The 20626-nt window shown below is 40.6% G+C and overlaps 1 protein-coding gene across 6 annotated transcripts in view; it reads left to right on the top strand.

Moving 5' to 3' along the window:
- cacna1ba (calcium channel, voltage-dependent, N type, alpha 1B subunit, a) overlaps window positions 1-20626 on the top strand; it is a 140595-nt gene that overhangs the window by 5826 nt on the left and 114143 nt on the right. For all 6 annotated transcript variants that reach the window (XR_007387185.1, XM_049001113.1, XM_049001114.1 and 3 more), the window contains exon 3: window positions 3745-3884. Coding sequence is in view for 5 of the 6 variants with exons in the window: in XM_049001113.1 (XP_048857070.1) it covers window positions 3745-3884 (140 nt within the window). In the remaining variant the exon portion in view is untranslated. The remainder of the gene's footprint in view (window positions 1-3744; window positions 3885-20626) is intronic.

Raw genomic sequence — 20626 nt, 5'->3', positions numbered from 1 at the left:
ATATGTATATAAGATTTGTGCACCTAAAGAGATTTATGTATCAAAAACTAGGGCAGAAATACTTTATAAATTAGATTCTTAATCTACATTTCCAGTAAATACATGGACGAAAAAAATAAAACCTTGTAATACATGCAGTTAATTATGATGGGAAAGAGCAGGAGTACATTTTCAGACATTAATTTCTTTCGCCAGGAACTGCTCTTTAGAGTAATTTTAGAAGACATCAATAAAACAATTACAGTGGTCTTTACATGTGGAACACAGAACTGACCTACATTCAAAAGTCCTATCCAGGTTAACCTGGTTAAGACAGGTAACAATATTAACTATAAAACCTTAGTTGGTTGACTTGAGATTTTGTGAAGCCTGCAGTTTGACTTGCATATTGTCGTCACTTCTGACGTTTTAGTCCTGTTTTTGTCATACATCTGAAGACGGGATGCTGAGAGGAGTTGACTCATCGGCGATCAGATGGACATCCATCTTCTAAGCACTTATCCTGCTCAGCATTGCAGGGAAACTGTGGGAGGAAACAGCTGTGAAAACAGAGAACATGTCATCTTTGGAGATAGAGTGCAAGCAGGAGTAAGACCTTCAGCCTTGGGGTTGCGAGGCGGCAAGTTATGAAGAGCCCTCGTAAATAGGACATGAGAAATCTTACATTTCCTGTAATTTATATAATCATGTGTATTTATGTGGAGGTGCTGGTAAATGTGATTACAGCACAAAAAAAGATAACACAAAACATTCATTTCTATGAATGACTAAGTCTGAAGGGTGGCAGAGTGGGTTGGGATGCGGCTTCCTGCCTCCGCAGCCTGAGATTTAAGCCACGCCCACCACTCAATGTGTGCGCAGCTTACATGTTCTACCGGTGTTGTGTGGGATTTTTCGAGGTGCACAGTTTTCTTCACGAAGTCCAAAGATGTGTGGTTAAGTGAATTGCCATGCATTTGTCAGCTGCGTCAACTTTAACCAGTTGGAAGATGGGTGGCTGTAGTGAAATCAGAACTGTTATGTGCAATTATGTATGGCATTTATTTTCCTTTATTCAAATAAAATAAATCAGGACAGGAAATGGACATACATTGCCAGGAAGACTGTGTCCAGTTCTGTAGAAATTAATTTGCTTGTCCACAAAACACCCAAAAATAGTTGCCCTTGCATGTGTGTGTGTTTACTGCAAGGTAATTAAGATAGCAAGGTTTGTATGTGCCCTGTATAGTGGTTTGAGCTGCAGTCTGAATCACTACTTAGACAGCAATGCTGTCAAAACTACAGTTCCCATAGTGTAATGCTGCATGAGTGGTGTAGCAGCAGAAGTTTGAATGCATGGCATGAAGATCTCCACAGTAAAATATGTAAGGTTAAAAAAATAAAATACCCTTAGGTATTCATTTAAACAGCTAATTGTTGGCTCTTTTTCTGGTTAATCAACGTACATTAATGCATGTTTGTCAGGTCTGTGCAACAGAAAATCTATGGCATAATACACACTAATAAGTATTGCTGTCTTCATTCATTTATCTTATTTCACATTGAGTTGGCACCTTTTGCACATCAATAAAATGGTTAATGTGATATTTTGATTTAGTATAGCTTGAAAAACCTGAGCAGTTATTTAAAAATGCATCAGTTTTTTTTTCTATTTTGCTGCCTTGGCCATTGTGCTACAAATATGAGACCAGAGATTTGTGTGAAATGATTACATTTACATTTCTTTAGTAGATTGTTTCATCCAAATTGATATAGGCAGGTAGGGGGATCTCAGGTAAAAAATGCAAGACAGTACTGGAACAAGAGCTGTACAAAACACTCTTAAAAGCCAAATTAGTTGAATTAAAATACCACAAGGACTAGGTTCTGCTGGATGAATGTGAAATACAAGAAATTAGTATGCATTGTTGTGATTAGACAATAGCAACGGAAGAGTCAATGAAGATAGAGAGCAGATGAGCAGTAAGCTGTTAGTTCGGGTGGTGTTAGAAGAGATGGGTCTTGAGACATTTCTTTTAGGTTGGGAATGACTCTACTGATTGAATATGAATGGATAGCTTGTTCCACCATCAAGGAACCACACATGTAAAATGCCAAGAGTGAGACTAATTTAATGATGGATCACCAGGCTTGGCTTGCTGATTGTAGAGGGTGAGACTGAACATAGCTCCTGATGAGTGACTTGATGTAGGTAGGTGCCATTCCTTTAGCAGCGCTTAAAGTCGGCCCCAAAGACTTCAGTTTGATGTCAGCGTCTATGAGGAGCCAATGAGAGATAGAGAGAGGTGTAAAATGTAAGCTGATTGAATAAGTGCTGTTGCATTTTGCATCATTTGCAGTGGTTTCACAGAACATGTTGGCGGTCTCGTCAGTAAAGTCACAGTAATGTAATTGTGAAATGACAAGTGTCTGTACAAGGAATTGAGCTGCATAATCCTGACAGATTAAGTCTGGTCTTCTTGATGTTATACAACGGGAAAGTATGAAAATCGTGAAATAGCTGCAATGTCTATAGTAAAGTATAGCCGGTCATCTATCATTACCTCCAGGTTCCTAGCAAACCTTTGAAAGAGACTATGTCGATGATCTAAGATGAAAGTGGTATTCTGATGAATGGTAGAGTTGGCAGGGAAGCCAAGAGGTTCAGTGTCAGCTGGAGGTGGTGATCCCTCATCGAGGCTGCACTGACAATGAGAAATTTGAGATGAGATTGTGGGCTTCTCTGGAGGGAAGATCATGTTGAACTGAATATAATCAGTGTAGTAGTAGTAGGAGAAGCCATGTGACTGGATGATCGGATGAGAGCTGAAGGTACTAGAACTGCTAGTAAGTCATATAAACTCAGAGCCGACCCCATAATGCCAAGCTGACAGAGGCCAGACAGGAAGATTTGGTGTTTCACTGTAATGAAGCCAGCTGAATGCTCCAGCAGGACAGCAATCAATGGCCAGATGCAGCTCTTGTAGACCTCAGGGTGTCCACAATAGTCAGGAAGGTAGTGTGTCCAGCTCTGAAGCCACACTGTAGCGGAGGTGTGAGAAAATTGGAAACTTGATTGAGGACAGCACACTGAAAAGCTCTAGACATAAATTAGATGGTAGTGGTCTGTAGTTCCCAGCTTGTGTTGTGTCGTGTGGGTTTTTTAAGAAACTGAGTTTCAGTGGAGAATATACCAGTCATGACCTATGTGTTCATCATTTAAGTAAGCGGATCTGTTAGTGAAAAGAGGTTTTGAGATATCAGAGATTGGGAGATGGGTAAATGAAGGGAGTGCTTGTATGCATGTGGTGGGTGTTGAGAACTGGCAGCCAATAGGAATGTGTCTAGAACTGCTAGTTGAGAGAACTCCCTTGAAATGGGCAGCGAGGGTGAGATTGTTGCTAAATAGCCAGGATTTATCCCAGAGAGACCACAAAAGGAAAAAAAATGGTAGGAGCAGAGATGAGAGCATGGAAGTGAGAATCTGCTTTTCATCATCATGTATATATCATTATCTGTTACAAGATGCATGAGACTACAAATGCAATATGTTGTATGGAAGCTAGTCTGGCGTATTACATACATGGTTACTGTAATACAAATAAGCCATATCTGTTGTACGTATGCCCGCTTGTTTTCAAAAAACATGCCTTGTATGCCTTGGCACAACTATAGAGGGTGCACTTTCATCTTCCTTCTGTTTTTTGTCATTACAGTTGCTTTTCCTCACTGTACCTTTTAAACAAGTTGTCCCTTCCTTTGCAGGATGACACAGAGCCGTACTTTATTGGAATATTCTGTTTCGAAGCTGGAATTAAGATCATCGCCCTTGGGTTTGCGTTTCATAAAGGTTCCTACCTCCGAAATGGCTGGAACGTCATGGATTTTGTGGTCGTCTTAACGGGGTAAGTCTGGATTAAAGAAATTATTAAAAATTGGTGCAGCTTTTCGCTAAATAATGCTATTTTCAAAAATTATTTTAATGAGTGTATAGTTCATGGAAAATACATTTACTCTGAATATAAGGCAATTGATGTAATCTTCATCTTCGGAATGTGTAGAATAAAATGTGTGGAACACTTTTCTGTCCTGGTGGACAAAATCAATCAATCAATCAATCAATCAATCAATCAATCAATCAATCAATCAATCAATCAGTCTATAAATTATTATTCAGCTTTAGAAACACTATAGCAGAATGAATAAGTAACAAAATCAGCTATAAGAATAAGCAATGAAATGCAGAGCCTTTGTACAATTTGACTGCTTCCATTTCAACTTTGCAATGGTGCTGTTAATGTCCTATAGATCTCATGGTTTTGCAAAACAGAAAAAGAGGGCAGCGTGAAATGATTCACATTTTCTTCTGCATCACATTATGCTCCTCATAGGCATCTATACTGCTCTGATGTACTCTACCAGCCAAAGGTTTTTGCACACTACAGGCTTTTACCCACTTTTCCATTTATTTCACACACTGCAGATGTTTTATTTGTTTTAAGCTTTGGAAAGTTGTGTGAACACCTATAAATGAAAATATAAGTCAAATAAAAGAAGTTTCCTTTATAACATGGAAAGAGTATGTAACAGTGCATGTCTGACATCCTATTAACTTGTTGTGTGTTGATGACACAGTCTGATTGTAGGCTGTCCCTTAACTTTAAATGCACTAGTTAACGGTTTCATCCCATGAAACAAAACAATATTTAATGTCCCTTGTAGAAAAAATGCCTCCGATTTCTCTGCTGTTATAATTGCTAGAGTGGGTTACTTTTATGAATCAAAGATATGACATTTTCTTGCTAATAATGGTACTGAAATGGTGAACATACTGTGAATGTATTTGTTAGTGAATAATATTGAGTGTATTTTTTAGTAAACGTTAAGTGTTGCAGTTTTTGCAGTTTTCTACCTGTAAATGTACTTTTGACTAGTACTGTACTTGTTTAAAGGCAAAACAAAGACCTGTGAAATGATGTAGAGTTTTTTGTAGACATAGATTAGCTGTTGCGAGAAAACCAGGCTGAGGAGCACCAGAGATGTTGCAAAGCTGGGGCTCCCTGGTCGGCAGTGGATATCTCCCGTAGGTCCCAGGCTTCTGCAGGCTTCTGCACCCAGCAGCCCCCTTCAGAGGCTTACATCAGATGTTGCATCACTATATGAAATTGTCTGCTGTAGGCAGCAGTTTCCATGTGTGGTATATTCTTCCCTACAGAAAGTATCTATCATGCTAATGTGCTTTCAACTTATTTTCCTATTCACTGAGTTTAGCTTTGATTAAAAGGCTCCTGTATGGATTTATACAGTGTAACAACTGTGTATTACTAGTGAAGCTGCTGTACCTGTATAGTCTACCTACATGTACAGTGTAGCAATCTAACCTGTGCATTGTGCTTAGAGTTTCAGCATCCTATTACAATACCAAACATTTTAAATGATATTTTGCAAATTCCAATTTTTTTGGGAGAGAGACAGTCGCAATCATTTCACGTGCCTCTTGTGTATCGTTTACAGGGCAGCCGAAGTGAGATATGGTATTATAATGTTTTATATCCGAAACTAATATCCAAATCTTTGTATTGAATGGAATTTAATTATTTTATGCATATTTCACTGATAATGTTAAACCTATATATTACATTCTATTGCTGTTGGTTCATAAAAAGTTCTATTTATTTCAAAGCAATATAATATTTAAATAGGAGTGTTTTACATTATTTATTTACTATTGATGTTGAGGAACCCATGCTGGTATCAAAGTCAAAATTTTTGTATCAATCCAACTATACATAGTTTTCGCTTAACAGATTTCCCACCAATTTTTTTTTTTCTTTCAAATTTAACAAGATTGCGTTCATCCATCTAGCATAATATCTGGGCTGTAATCCTAAATATCTGCCACAATAACTCACATGTTGAAAACCTCCGTGAAACTTAAAAAATGCCCTGAAATGATTCTTAAAGAAAGCAGTCACTGCAACAGTAATAGAGTAATAACTACCAGAAAATGCATGTAATTAATTGGGGTGAATCTGAAATCTCTTTCTTGAAAAGATGAAACATTTGAACATGTTATGGGGCAATCTCAGGGGATCTTTGTTAGTATGCTGCTTCTGAGATGGGGAGGGGGTGTGTGTATAGGATCTGTGTCACCCCTTTGAGTATAACGTACAGAATGTCAGGCCATGGCTCAGCCTGGACATTAATTCAGGCATAGAGTGGGTGTGGCCTGCTAGCTCATAGACATGATTAAGCTGCTTATTCACTGGAGTGAGGCAGTATGACATGATAACTATGATTGAGGCCCTCGCTCCTTGTACGGCTTATTACTGGATCAGTCCGCTATCAGTGTCACAGGAAAGTGAGCCATTGAATTATGTCAGTCCCAGAAGACTTATGAAAAACTGTGTGTTATGCATGACCACCCCACCCCTCCCCCCACCACCCCCTCCCCCCACCACCACTACCACAACCAGACTTGAGGTGTTCTCCCAAGAAACTCATCAGTTCTGTAATTACCACTGATCCAGATGATACCTGTAAATTAATTCAAAAGAAGCAGACAGAATGAGTATCATATGGCAAATTTAAGATGTTCCCACTCAAATGAGAAGGAAAAACAAGTAAAAGAAGGGGACTATGGACAACATTGGCAATAGCATTCTGATCCATGTTTTATTTCAGTTTGTAGATGCTTGTTTTATGGCTGAATGAATCTGTTTTTGTTCTGAAAATCTCCTCATTGATGGAATAATTTGTAAGTGAAATTATACATAACATTAGTTGCAAATAGTTTTAGTTCAGATTTTTGTTTGTTTTTATGTTAAACCATCTGATGCATCTTAAAATGACAAAATTCACAGACGTTTCGTTTCCCTGAATACTGCAGCTCTGTTCGTGAGGTTGCTGAAAGTTCATGCAGCAGTCACGCATATTCTTCAGCTAAAGATCTCTGCATGGGTGATATTGTATGACATGAGGAACACGTACAGGCCCGCCATGCTGTCTGTGTCTGTCCCACCCTGCTCCCCCCAGGCTTTCATTTAAAAGGGTCGGTCTTGTCTTGCGGTAATTCGATATTCAGCTTCCTTAATGAAGGCATTTAGATGATTTTGCACCCCCGGGCAGTAACAGACCTTTAATCTCTCCCTATCAGACATTAGGAGTTGCTAATAAGAGTATAACTCCGCCCCTTTCTGCTTACAGCTAGATCGATCGTGATATTGAGCTAAACTCATGCGGGATAGATCAGCTGCACAGGCTAAGTCTTCTTTACTAGCATTGGGGAAAAGATTGCGAGTTGCTAACTCATTTTGCCTGGCTATTATGTCTAAGCAGGCCACCTTCCTGGCGTAGCGGGTAGCACCGTCCTGACAGCAGGTCCCTGCTGACACAGTAGCTCCATTCTTAGAGAGTGTCCCTCGGCGTTTGACTCTGTCGCCTTCCTGTTGCAGTAGATCCATTTCTCTTCACATTACAGGAGAGCCTGATCTGAGCTGCACAAGAAACTGCTGTTGCGTCGGTTTTACAATCTGACGCAGGCATTTCCGTTCAATTGCACTGAATCACTTTCGCATGTCTTATAATCCAGCACAGACATTTCCCTTGAATCACACTTTTGTAATCCTACGCTGCCACTTCCGTTTAATCAAACTGCATCTTTTTCCTCACTTTTGTAATCCCACACAGGCATTTCCACTGAGTCTCATTGCATCCTTTTGGCACTTTCTGCATCTTCCAACCACTTACTTTGGTCAGGATCATGGGTGATTGCAGTAAATAAATCCGTTATATAAATACAGGCATTGAAGATTATGAAAATGATTTTCATACATTTTAAACATTTCTTAATTTAGATAATTAAACCTCATTATTCTTTTCATATGGATTGAAATGACACTGATTTGTTCTCTATGTAAGCAATAATTATGTGTGGCAAAAACAAACTGGACAAAAGCAGGCTGGAGTTTCAGAGAAAAAAACAAGACAGCGACGATCACCAATCGTGGCCCTTCAGGCTGGTTAATGGAAAAGTAAAACAGGCCGTGTGAGATACGGCAGAGGGTAGCAGGCAGGTGTCTGTGCTGCGGTGCCACAGAAATGGGAGTCACTGGGGAACGGCTCCCGCCCCTCTGAGTTAGGAGCCTCCTGCAGCACAGAGTGGCTTTCTCTGTTATTGCTGCTCATTGATTAAACCATACATTTCACAGGGATCTGCAGAGCGCCCCCCCCCCCGCCTGAATAATTGGCAGTGTTCCTCAGCACCAGCAAAGCAGAGGAGATGTATATTCAGCTTAGAACATTTTTACATTTCATTCTTTCTGGTTTCCCGGGAAATGATGTGAAATACTTCTTCAGTAAAACAAACGGCTCGAATAGTGGCTGATCTTACTTGTGTATATTCAGCCCGAGCATCAGCCTGTTTATCGAGCCGGGTCGGACGCTTCCCACTTCCCCAGTTCGGACCATCCCTGCTCTTTGCCTCTCCTGCCCCAGGAGGGATGAGCTGTGTGTCACGGTTCATAGTAGAGCAGGTGCCTTTCAGCTCTATACATCCAAAGCGTGCCACAGGACCGACTCGTCGTTACCCCGTGCAAGAAAAGCGCTTGAGCGCTGAATTCAGCCTGATGTTCGATCTCGTTGCCAGTTTTCATGCTCAAAGAAAACATTATTTAGATCTTTGAACCTGAGCCAGTCGACTGGTGAAAATGCTTTAAAATAGCTACGCAAAATAGCGCACAGGCATTCCACTTTCGAATTGTGGTAAATCCAACTAACTGCACTTCAGCATTGAACTCGTGTAGCGCCCCTCTATGCAGCTTCATAAGTATGGAGTTCATTGCTGATCTCCAGTAGGTGTGTGTCTATAAACAAAAAAAACATTGATTTAATTTATCTATGCCAATGCCGGCCGTTTTACAAGTATATTTGTTTATCTTTAGTTTTGTTTACTAGCCATATAGTAGGCTTATTATTTACACCTAGTTGTATGTGTTCTAAGATCAACATATTGTAATCATATTTATTAAAAGTGAAATATATATATATATATATATATATATATATATATATATAAAGCAATATAAATAAAACCACACTATGTTCGGTATTATGTTTGGTTGCACTACTGCACGACAGAGTAATATTCCTGCTGCAGTAGACTGCCTGACCTTATAGGGATCTTCTGCTTGGATTGATGCTCTTTTGCTTAATGCACCTGTTATCTGCAGTGACCTGTAAGAAAAAAGTGTCAGTAATCTATACGGACACTGACCACAGTCTTATCGTTGTTATTGTGCTCTACAGTGTGCCAAAGTCTCTACTAGAAAGGACTCAGCTCTGCAGTGTCCCCCCCCCCCCCCCCATGTCTCTTCTGAGTGACATTTATTTTATTGTCTCCTGGAGGCAAAGTGCTTATACACAGTTACTTAATTACAGCCATTCTTGTACAAGGAATCGTGGATGAATGTTGAGGATGATGTGTGTTGTGGTGACACTGGTGATACTGCGGAGGAAATACGTTTCTTTTCCTTTGCTGATCTCCTCTCCTCCTCTCCATATCCTATCTTTCATGTTCTTGTGCTTTTATGATGCAGTCATATTATTCTCCATCGATACCTGACTCACTTTGTTGGTTTATGGCTTTTTTTCCCCTTTCATAAATAGAAAGAACATCTGGGAATGGTGACTCAACTGCAAATAAAAGAGAGTATGTACAGAATTATGGTTAATGACTGTCAATCAGACTGTGAACAGATTCTGATGTGCGAGAAAAGCAGGTCACAGGGCGAAATCCTGACAGAAGCTCTCAATTTATCTCAAATTTGATCTCATGAGTGAGGATATTTTTGAGAATATCACCTTGTCACGACTCGCTCGCGATCGCTGGGTGAGCGTGCAGGCAGGCGAGCGAGCAGGAACAGGCAAGCCGGCAAAGTACAGGGAAACGGGGTTTATTCTCCAAAACAGGGTGCAGGGAACATCAGACACTGACTGACATCAATGACAGACAACGGACACAGGCAAGACTTAGACTTAAAAAGACAGGATCAATCAAAATAACAAGAGACAGCTGGGTACGATCGGGGAAGCACACGTGGATAATCAGGGGGGCGTGGCACACACGAGGATCGGACGAGCCGGGCATGACACACCTAAACAGATGTATTAATTAATGTGAATATATCCACAGTTTTAGTTTCTCCTTTCTTGCTGTGGGACACAGTTGCAATGTAACAGTGGGGCATTTGCAAAGGAACAGTATGCACTTGTGTTTTTTGTTTGAGTTTTGTTGGATGAGAAGAAAATAGCTAGACTTTTTTAGCAATTTATGTAACACTGTTGTACTAAAGTGTTGATATACAGTTGATGTCCATGTGCTTTCATCCACTCTTTGCATCATACCACTTTTCTTTTCCTATTCAAGCACAACAGAACCCATGGTAATCTATTTGCCAACATGTGTCTTCTGATTGGTTTATGCGCTAAAAGCCCTACTGACATAAATGCTGTGTGAATGTTCTTCAAAGAGCTACTTAATCCCAGCAGCCCCCTCTGGGAGGGAGACCCAGACGACCTATCATTGCTCAGTTTTCGTCGTAGTCACGCCAGTGCAGAGCCTATGTTTAAGCTGTATCCCATGATAAAAGTTACCGTCAACCCCTAGCCACACATTTGTATAGTAGCACCTGTTTCAGCGCTATCGCCGGCAGCAGGTGCACCATTGTCAACGCTAATGCATTTTTTTTGTTCCTGCGTTCCCGGTTATAAATCAGCCCGGCCTTTTGACATGTGTACGATACAGCGCTGTGTTCCCCGGTGTGGGCCTGTTAGCGACGGCTAACGCATAGCACCAAACCAGCAGGTTAGAAATCCGCTCGCCCACCGCAAACTTGCAAGGCGATGGCTTGGCGCTCCTTCTGCCGAAACCCACAAGGAGCGTACCTCTCCGCCCACAGTTTGAAATGTGCCTACACAGGCTACTGCGCTCAACTGCTAGCACATGCAGGATTAGCGGGGCTTCACTGCTTCCTGAATTCTCCTGCTTAGTCTTTATTCTGTGTCCAGCTGCATATTCAAACAGCTCTGAAGCACACCAATAAAGGAAAAAATAAAACAATTAAACAAAAATGTATGTAAAATGTCTCACGGCTTAAAGACAGTACAGCTAACCACTCACAAAATGCCGCAGAATATTTAAATAGGGATGTGTTTTCTTTTATTAGGTTGGACAAAAACAGTCCATACAATGCGCTGCCCTTGAGAAAACATAAAAATACAACCCTAGAGAGCCTAATCGCAAGCTGGAAAGCACGTGCATTATAAGGGAAAAATGACTATTAGCTTTAAAACGCTTTTAAATCATAAATGTTTCTGCACATGTGCTGTTTAATTTGTCAAAGTAGCAGTTTACTCTATATCTGGTTTAACAACAATCTCGAGCTGTGTACAAGATGCATGCAGGCAGATAGATCGACCATTCGTGTGCAGCTTAGTAAGAGTCTTTGTGTTTCTGTTTGAAGAATTCTTCGAGAGGATATTATATTAAAGATGAAGTACTGCCTGATCTGTGCAGCTCAGATTAATGGCATTTGTAGAGAGTATAATCTCTGCACCGCCTGCTTGGACTGTTATTTGTGTGACTCAGCAGAATTGGTGCACATTATATCACAGAGACACCTGCTACCAACGTCACTGTGCACTATCAGTGCAAAAGGACGGTGACCTTCTCCCTGACACTGAGTAATGACTTTAATTTAAAATTTCACATAATGACTATCACCTAATTTGGAGCGGTTTGCATTTTTTATCACAGCGATGATTTCCTACTTGTTCAAATTTTTCATTTCCCTTTAGTTCATTCAGTGCAAAAGTATACTATAGTGTTTTGTCCCCAGTATATTCTTTAATATAAATGATAGCGTAAAACAAAAACAATTCACAGCCTTTAAATCCCAGGGAGTACCATTAATTTATTACACGTTGTACTCTAACAATAGGCTCTTTAGTCATTCGTGAATGTCAGCAGAAAATCGTACCAGAATGCTGTTAACTGCAGAGCTCGCCTCACTGCCTGGCGTGTCTCAGTAATACAAGGGCTGGCAAATCTGTCCTCCCAAACTTGTCAAAAAAACGTAAGCCTCCTCCCCAGGTTTGTGTGTTTTTTTACCAGCTCATTGTGCCAGAGTGATGCTAGTGGACTGGAAACATGTGGCATAGAGACTCGACTTCAGGGAGCAGGTTTGAATGTTTAGCCTCTGTGGGGTTAGATGGGGACAGGATGGCATAGACATAAACGGCTTTGTGAATGGAGGAGGGGAACAAAATCAGTGCATCAGGGCTGAACAGGGAAACCTTTGCACAGGAGGATATTATGAGTCTTGGATTGGCTTCAAATTGGTATCTGGGTTACTGGGATCAAAACAAAGCAGGATACAAAGCTGGAAGGACTGCTGAGGATGTGAGAGGCAGAGCATTGTGACATGGGGATTGGGGAGAGAAGGATGTGTATGCTTTGGGGTTGTACTTTTAGGAAGGAGGGGAGAAAGGCAGGGATCAATCCAACACAGATTGTACCAGAAAAATAAGGCAGCCATTTTCCATGTGAAAAAAAAACTGGAAACACAAGCTTGATCTTAAAAATTTAATACTAAGGTAGATGTATAGTCCAACATGTGAAATTTCTGCAGAACTGAGGACACATAAAGTCAAACAGACTTAACTGGAAGCTTGTGCTGAGTCTCTGGGAGACCAGCGTAACAATACGTTTAACAGACAAACAAACATTGTAACTACGCACTAATGTACTTTTTCCCTTTGCCGTCTCTTTGTGAAAGTTAAGAAAAGCCAAACAGATTGCAGGTGTCAAGGTATGACAAGAGCTCAGTGTTTACATCTGTGCAGTTGGGCTATCGATGTTTATTTAGGGCTCCTGCCCAAGCCATTACAGGTTAGAAGTCATAAAACTGTCAAAGACTTCAGCATATTGGACGTTTGGTGACACTGCCATCAATTTAACATGATGAATCGGGAGGATGAGATGCATCAGAGGAACCCTGCCAAATGATGTGGTTGGGTCTGTTGAAACATCTGTCATTCAGGATCTTTAACAGGGTGTGTGGCTACGTCAATTGGGAGTAAATAACTGACATTGCAAGTGAACGGGAGACTTGATACTTCAGTGGGAGATTGGTGTTAATTGGTTTCCTTCCAGTGTAATGGGTGTAACTTTTTGATTTTCTAAATTTAAATGTTTCCTTTTTCAGCAGGTTTGGAGTGCTGTAGTCTGGAAGCCTTCAAAAATGGAAGTGCTATATATGTTGTGCTTATGCGTTTACCGTGCCGAGTCTTACCATAATTCTTCCAAAGTTTAACATCTGAGGAGAACTTTGGATGTTTGAAATGATATGTTGACAAAGACGCAGAAATCTCGAGGTTACTGCAGCTAATTTTCAGGAGACATAGCAAAGTAATACGTACATATCTGCTTTGAAAGAAAAAATAATGCTGAAATATCATTATGTATCTTCCAAACTTAAGGAATCACAGCACGGAGCAGCAGCGTAGTATGTTTTGTAAATTAAATTGCAGTGTTCATGCGATGTTTGCATAGCAGCAGATACATCATAGACTATTTGATGGCAAGCCAGAAGTCATAGACTGAAGGGGATGGCCTTCTGTCGTTAAATGCTATACTGTACTGGGCTGCTAGTTTCTGAAGTTATTGCAGTTTGTTTATGTTTAAAGGTAGTTGGCAGTGTTGTTATAGGTTATATTTTAAAATTTAGTTTATATATATATATATATATATATATATATATATATATATATATATATATATATAATCCAGTTCAGTTTTACGCAATTGTCAGAGTGGTTTTATAACTTTCTATTTTTTAGATATATTTCTGTTTAGTTTATTTATACTTTCATTTCAGTTAAGTTTTAATAATTTTATCTCTAGGGACAGATTACAAGTTGCAGAGCTATTTTCTGTGTCTGATCTTTGCAGAATCCTACATGAATACACAGTGTACATCATGTACTAATGTCCTCGAAAATGTCCAAAACACATTCCAGGTGTTAATAATAGTCGTCTAAAACTAATATGCTGGAATACGTTCCCTCGAATGATTAACATGATTTACAAACTATTACTTTAAATAATTTTTTAAACTGATGTTTGTTTTTATTTTCTGTTTAATTTAGTAGGAAAATTTATAGTTTTAGTTTTTTTTTTTAAATCTTATTTTCATATCTTATTTTATTTCAGTTTATGAAAATGTGTTATAGTTTTGTTTTTCATTAATGATAATAACCCTGGTAGTTTGGGAGTACAGTGTGATTCCTTGCAGTGATTCCTTGCAGTAATTCCTTGCATATGCCACAGCTTTGACTGAGACGTTTCCCTCAGAACTGAGCCTGCATATCTTGTCCCAGTGTGTTCGCCGAGGTTTGTGAAAGTCCGACGATCATGTTTCAATCCGCCAGGAGGTCGGTCTCAGCTCTGTGGCTGTCTTCTTGGCGCAGTGTGGGTCGGGGGGTGGCCAGGGGGGCTGGTGGAGAGCTCCTGTGGCATCAGAGACGGCTCCCTCATGGCCTCCCCCCGGGCGGCTGGCTCTTTCGGCGGAGCCGCTTGCCTGATGGCGTTGGTGCCTTCCTGCCAGGCTCATGCTAATCAAGCGGGCGCTGACGCACCCATGCTGGGGTAATCCTGGCTGTAATGACAAGAGCCTCCTGTTGTGAGAATGACTCTGCACAGTTGTCATTTATGTCTGCAGCAAGGGGTGTCATTGAAATTTTAATAGCGGAGGACCTCCCCCTCACTTCCCTCCAATGACATTTGATGCCCCTTATGATGGAAAATTACATATACAGTAATGATATATACTCAGACGTTATAATATTTCTGTGTAAATATTTAATTTAATGCTTAGGGATATACCGTACTAAAAATGTATAGCTTCTGTATACCATGACCCTCTCCAGATGACTATAATTTCAAATTATTTCAATGTAAATTGTCAACAGCACTGTTGCTTGTGGGAGTTTTACTTACTTAAAAATGTTCTTATAGCAGAAGTAAAAATGATTCGGAGCAATAACCAATGACATTATAGAGGAGGCGGGTCCAGGTAACTAGAGGAGACAGGACCAAGGCATATGATTGGTTGGCTCCTCTAACTGCTTGAACTGACCTCCTCTACAATTTGATTGGTTAGCTCTCTGAGCCAGTCATTTTTCCTTTTTGCCCTTAGAACATTTTTGTGTAAGTAAAACTCCCATGAGCAGCACTGTTGGGTATAGATTGTGGGCATATAGTGAACTAGCTGGAAGGAAATGAGTTTATCTAAGTGGCAATGATAATGTTAAATGGATCCCATGCAAGGACAGTTTAGCAGTGCTAATGATAGAGTGGGGATGACAGAGAAGTAATAGGTAATGTGGGCCATCCTGACCTGCTTAATATTTCACTGATAACTAATAAACTGGGAACTAATAAACAGATCAGGCCATAGATGAAGAGTTGGGGACTGGTTTAGGTTAGAACATATACCAGTGTCTTGATACGATAAGCTGTGAGGATCTAGAATCGGCCCACCTTTTTATTTTTTTGGAGACTGTTTTTACATTCGTTCAGTCAGCACTCTTCACCAATGAATAATTCCAGTAGAAAATGCATCTAAGGTACTGTTTGGCCGCTCCACTGCCCGTATCAGGCTTTCACAATTGGTTATACAGCAATGTACGGCCGATAAGAAGCGCCGTCCATCCATTTTGAATAACCGCTTATCCAATTAGGATCATGGTGATGCAGTGCCCATCCCGGGGAGCATAGGGCATGGCAGGGCTGGCAGGGCTGGCAGGGCTGATCTCACAGCTGATAAAGCAAAAAGCGACACGTCGGCATGATCGCTGGCTGACGGGTTTCGGGCTTGTTGACTTTCCCTCCTTTTTCTTCTGTCATTCTACATGACTAGTCTACATAGACAAGAAGGAGACCAATCAAGAAATTATCCTATATGATTTTTTTAAGTGAATTTTTAAAGTCCATTCTCTCGTGCTTAAAAGTTATACAGAAAAATATATGCCCTCATTTTCTTCTGGATGGTATTCAATAGCAGTTGTAATCAATGGATCCATTTCCAATTAGGTTTTCTTTTCAGCATGACGTTGGACAGTAACGATCTCAATTCAGGTTATTTTATGTGACATCCTAATAAATGTACTGTGGAGCCAAGATAACTGACCTTATCCACATGTATGTTTTACAAATGTCAGAAGGCTTAGATAAATGGGATCCAATAGGAGAAACGCTACACAAGAAGCACAATTATTAGGTGTTCGGGAATTCGAGACTTATGGTGATCAACGATTGTAGGTCTCCCCCTGCTTTTTGGAGGGAGCTTGATTGATTTGGAGAGCCGCTGCAGGAGGACGGGGTGACCCTGGGATGTGCTGGTCTCAGTGAATGATACAGTGGCCTCTGTGGTATTAATGTATATTTTTCCATTCTGCTGCTGCTGGTTTGCTTGCTTGTGAATGTTTCACTGCATGCTGTCCTTCAGCTTGGTGCCGCGTTCCTTATCAACATATGGAATCTATCTCATCACATCACGTCTGATTAGAATAGCTACCGAACACAGGTAATGGTTTTCTGTTCAGCCAAACAATCTATATATCTATATCTATGTGTGTGTGTGCTTGTGTGTGAGTGGTGGGGGGGGGGAGGGAACAAATATCCCTCACAATCTAATAAAACCTGTCAATTTGACATTGGAGGAACATTTTTCAGGTCCCCATAAAGATTTGTGAATGCAGTCAAAAATCAACACGTTTGTTTGGTTAGTTATGGTTAAGATTAGGGCCGGGTAGAGGTTGAGGTCGTCATGTTGTGATTTGAGTTTTCCCCATAGAAATGAATGGAGAGTCCCCACAAATTAAGGTTACACAAATTAATTACAAACCTGTGTGTTTGGGTGTGTGGTCAAGACAATATGCAAAGGCCGTTTTTCTCACAGAAGCAGCACTCAATGTTGATGTTGGCAAATGGTGTACAAGCAAAGTACTTCATTAAATTTTCTTTTTAATACTTTGGATCGGATCCATCAAGACTCATACAGCTGTTGGCAAAGTTTGTATTAGCAAGAGTCAAATGAGGTGACAGTGTTCTTACGTAGAACGAAAACCCAGCGTAAAAAAAAACCCTGTTTACATTTATTTGTGGTGTTCCTTCATTATGCATTCTTACTATCTTTTTTTCAAAAATCTTTTCCTCTTACTCTCTCCTTCCACTTTTTCTTGCTGTTGTATTCTAATGAGATCAAAGAGCCATCTCTAGGCTGCCCTTCTGTTTCTATGGTGATGTAGTGGAAGTGGTTCGCACACACATGCTGGTGTGGTACACAGACGCACATGCCCATGCATTATTTTATGCATCTGGCAGGGCAACAGCAGGCTCCGCTTCACACTGGGCCCTGGGCAGCCTCTGGCCTGAACCGATACAGGCAGTAAGAAAGACATATGCTACACGTGCAAATAGTAGATAAAAGGACTCACTGAGTCCAGCCAAAATGCGAAATTCAGCTAAATGCAATAGGATTTGTACAATTCGTTAAAACCCATAGTTAATAATTCTAAAATCGCGGGTCTACATGTGAGCATCCATTAGATAAATCCTGCGTTTGGCAGTATACACAGACATAGAATATTACATATAAAACCTACTAGTACGTTATATCCATTTCATCCACATTCCTCAACCACTTCATAAGCTGAAGCTTGTCTGAGGAAGCGGAAGGCATAAGTCAGGCGAGGAAGCTTCAGATTGCCACTGTCGGGAGAAGGAACAAACAACCCAGCGCGTCTTGAGTTCTCTTATTTTCTTTTGATCAATCTAAGGGGGAGTCGATCCCAGACCTGGGAATGTTGTGTCTCTCCGCATGGTTTACACATCTCTTCTTAAAGTTATTTGATCTCACCTTGATTATTCAAGAAATCACAATTCAGGCCTTCAGTTAATTTTATACACCCCTGACACACCCCAGGTCAACATAGACAATTCTGATTGGTTCCCCTTCCTCAGGCATCAGCTCAATGTATGTCCAGGCAACAGCTAAGCGTCCACCCAGTGCCAACCCCGAGTTCTTCATTACCACAAATCAATGTTTCTGTAACTCATGATTATCTATCTTTTATTTCTATTAATTAACGAGTTAACCTTTGTATGGAATAAATCTCAAAAAGGTAACACTTTACTCGATGGGGCACAAATAATGTAGTAGTACACTCTTTCCTAATGTGTTAGTAAAGTATTACTTACAAACTGATCCCATGTTTGTCAATTATTAATCAGTCATAACTGTTCATGCATTTCATGCAGTTACTATATTTGTTCAAGATTTGTTTGTACTTGAGTAGTAACTGAGTTGTATCTCCACAAGTGTTACCATCAAAAATATAATCATTTAGATGTATGGATCACTCTTTAAAACCCTAAACTACTGATACTTCCTACTAGGTTTTTCTAGAACTGCTAAAGTACCACTAAGGAATACAGCAGATTTTACATTTTTCTCTCAGCCGGGTAAAGCCTGTCAGAATGTGAGCCCATCACAAAGAGGAACAGAGAGGACGAGCATGCAAACCCCGCAGAAATAAACGCCCACAGCTTGCGCTGACAAAAATATGACATGCAGTCAAAATAAATTTTTGACTAATTTACAATTAGTCATAGAACACTTAAGAAGACACCTCAGATGATGTTTTCTGCAAAGTGCGATGTTCCTCTGGACGACTTCTGGAGATGGACTAACAGCGGAAGTATATAGTTATGTGTAGTTTGGTTCTAGCTTAGCTAGACTAGCTAGTATGGGTCTACTCTCCTGACGATGGCAAATAACGAGCCCCCACAGGCACCCAGAACGTCCCCCTCCCCGCTGGGGCAGGGCCCACCAGTGCCAGCCTGATGCCTACACACTCCTGTAGCTGCCACGCTGTCCTGATGGTCTGGTCAGTTTCTCTTACTTTTCTGTTACCTGCGCTGAGCGAAAGAGCAGAGCTCAACGTTGCTTGCATGTGCTTGCCACTCCAGCGGCACCTTTCTGCCGTCGATTATGCCGGTTTTCTCAGGTCCGGAATCGATATTTTCTTCCGGTTGCCAGGAAGAACAGAATGACTTATGGAAATCTGTACTGATGCACACAGGGTGGAATGTATTATTCCTGCCAAAATGGAACAGAACTGTGTTTGTATAATGAAGCAAGCGAATTGGGATAAGATGTTTCCATAACTAAATATGAATGCCAACTATTTTGACTCACTGTCTATTCATACCTTTTTTTTTCTCTCGCTATGTCACTACACAACAGCTCATTTGCAATTGGAACGGCGTAAAGAGTTAGGGACTGAAGCTGCGCTGGGATGCCAAATTAGATATCATGCATAATCACGAGCCTTTAGTAAACAGAAAGTCATGTTTATGTTTAAATGTAAACATAAAGGTAGCGGCTGCATCCAGTCCCCTGCAAGATACTGCATAGTATTATTTTATTAAAAGTATGAATGCCGAAGACTTCACGTGTAAGACGTTTCTCCATTTTTCATGGCATTTTTCTTTATGGTTTCCTTGGTAACTACAAGACAACTTTTCCCAAGGCTTTTCCAAGGGTATTTTTTTTTCTTGTGGAAGCGATGGAACAGTCTTTCCCTGTTCTTTCAATTACTCTCATGGCAAAAATGCATCTCATTGACTGCAACCTTTTGAAGTTGTGTTCATTTGACTTATCCATGAATCCTAGCAAGCATTCTTCTATGGGTCGAAGAGGAGAATCGCCATAAGATTTAGAATTTAGTGAAGAATTGTCATTGTTGACACACCACAGCACACAGTGCACAACAACGAAATGTGTCCTCTGCATTTAACCCATATGTGACAGTGTGACATAACAGGGGGCAGCTAATTCAGTGACCCCAGATGATGCTACAGTACCACTACTGTGGATTACTATGCGGGACGTGAAGAATGATGATAAAGGCTTGGGACAACACCAAATCCAATGGTTGGCATACAGATCCAGCTTGATCTCATTTAACCACCACTCAGCCCTGCTCAGTTTATAGGGTCAGCTTACTACCAAACCCAGGACGATATCAGAGAAGGTATTTTTACTTTAATGTTGGGGACAACCGTTAGCACACAGGCAGTACAGTCACATTTCATTGGTATATCACCCTCCTTGAAATGTTCCTACCACAAGAATGGCTGAATATGCATAGCCTGTTTTGGAGAGCACAGATAAAGAAACAAATATGAGGGACATGTCGCTGATCACTCATGGGCCACCTTTCCCTTTATGCTAGTTTTCTAGCGTAGCCTGATTGTCATCTCACCCAGAATGCTTTTGGATGTGTATTGATCCAATTGAGGAGAGCGGTTGACATTGATTCAGCAGTCTCGTGTCTGTAGTGCTGTCAGTAGGTTTGTACTGTATAGGAACCAGCACATGTTAATTATGATCACATGGTCCTAGTCAGCCATGATGATTCAGGGTTAAACGGTCATATACTCTGTCTGGTGTCTCTGTCTAGCCCATAAATGATGAAATGCAGAGGACTCGTTTGTGCTTCACTCAGGGAATGTTCACAT

The sequence above is a fragment of the Brienomyrus brachyistius genome, chromosome 2, assembly GCF_023856365.1.
Source record: "Brienomyrus brachyistius isolate T26 chromosome 2, BBRACH_0.4, whole genome shotgun sequence".
NCBI classification, from domain to species: Eukaryota; Metazoa; Chordata; class Actinopteri; order Osteoglossiformes; family Mormyridae; genus Brienomyrus; species Brienomyrus brachyistius.
Note: the sequence above shows the minus strand (reverse complement) of the source record. Positions and strands in the feature narration are given on the sequence as shown.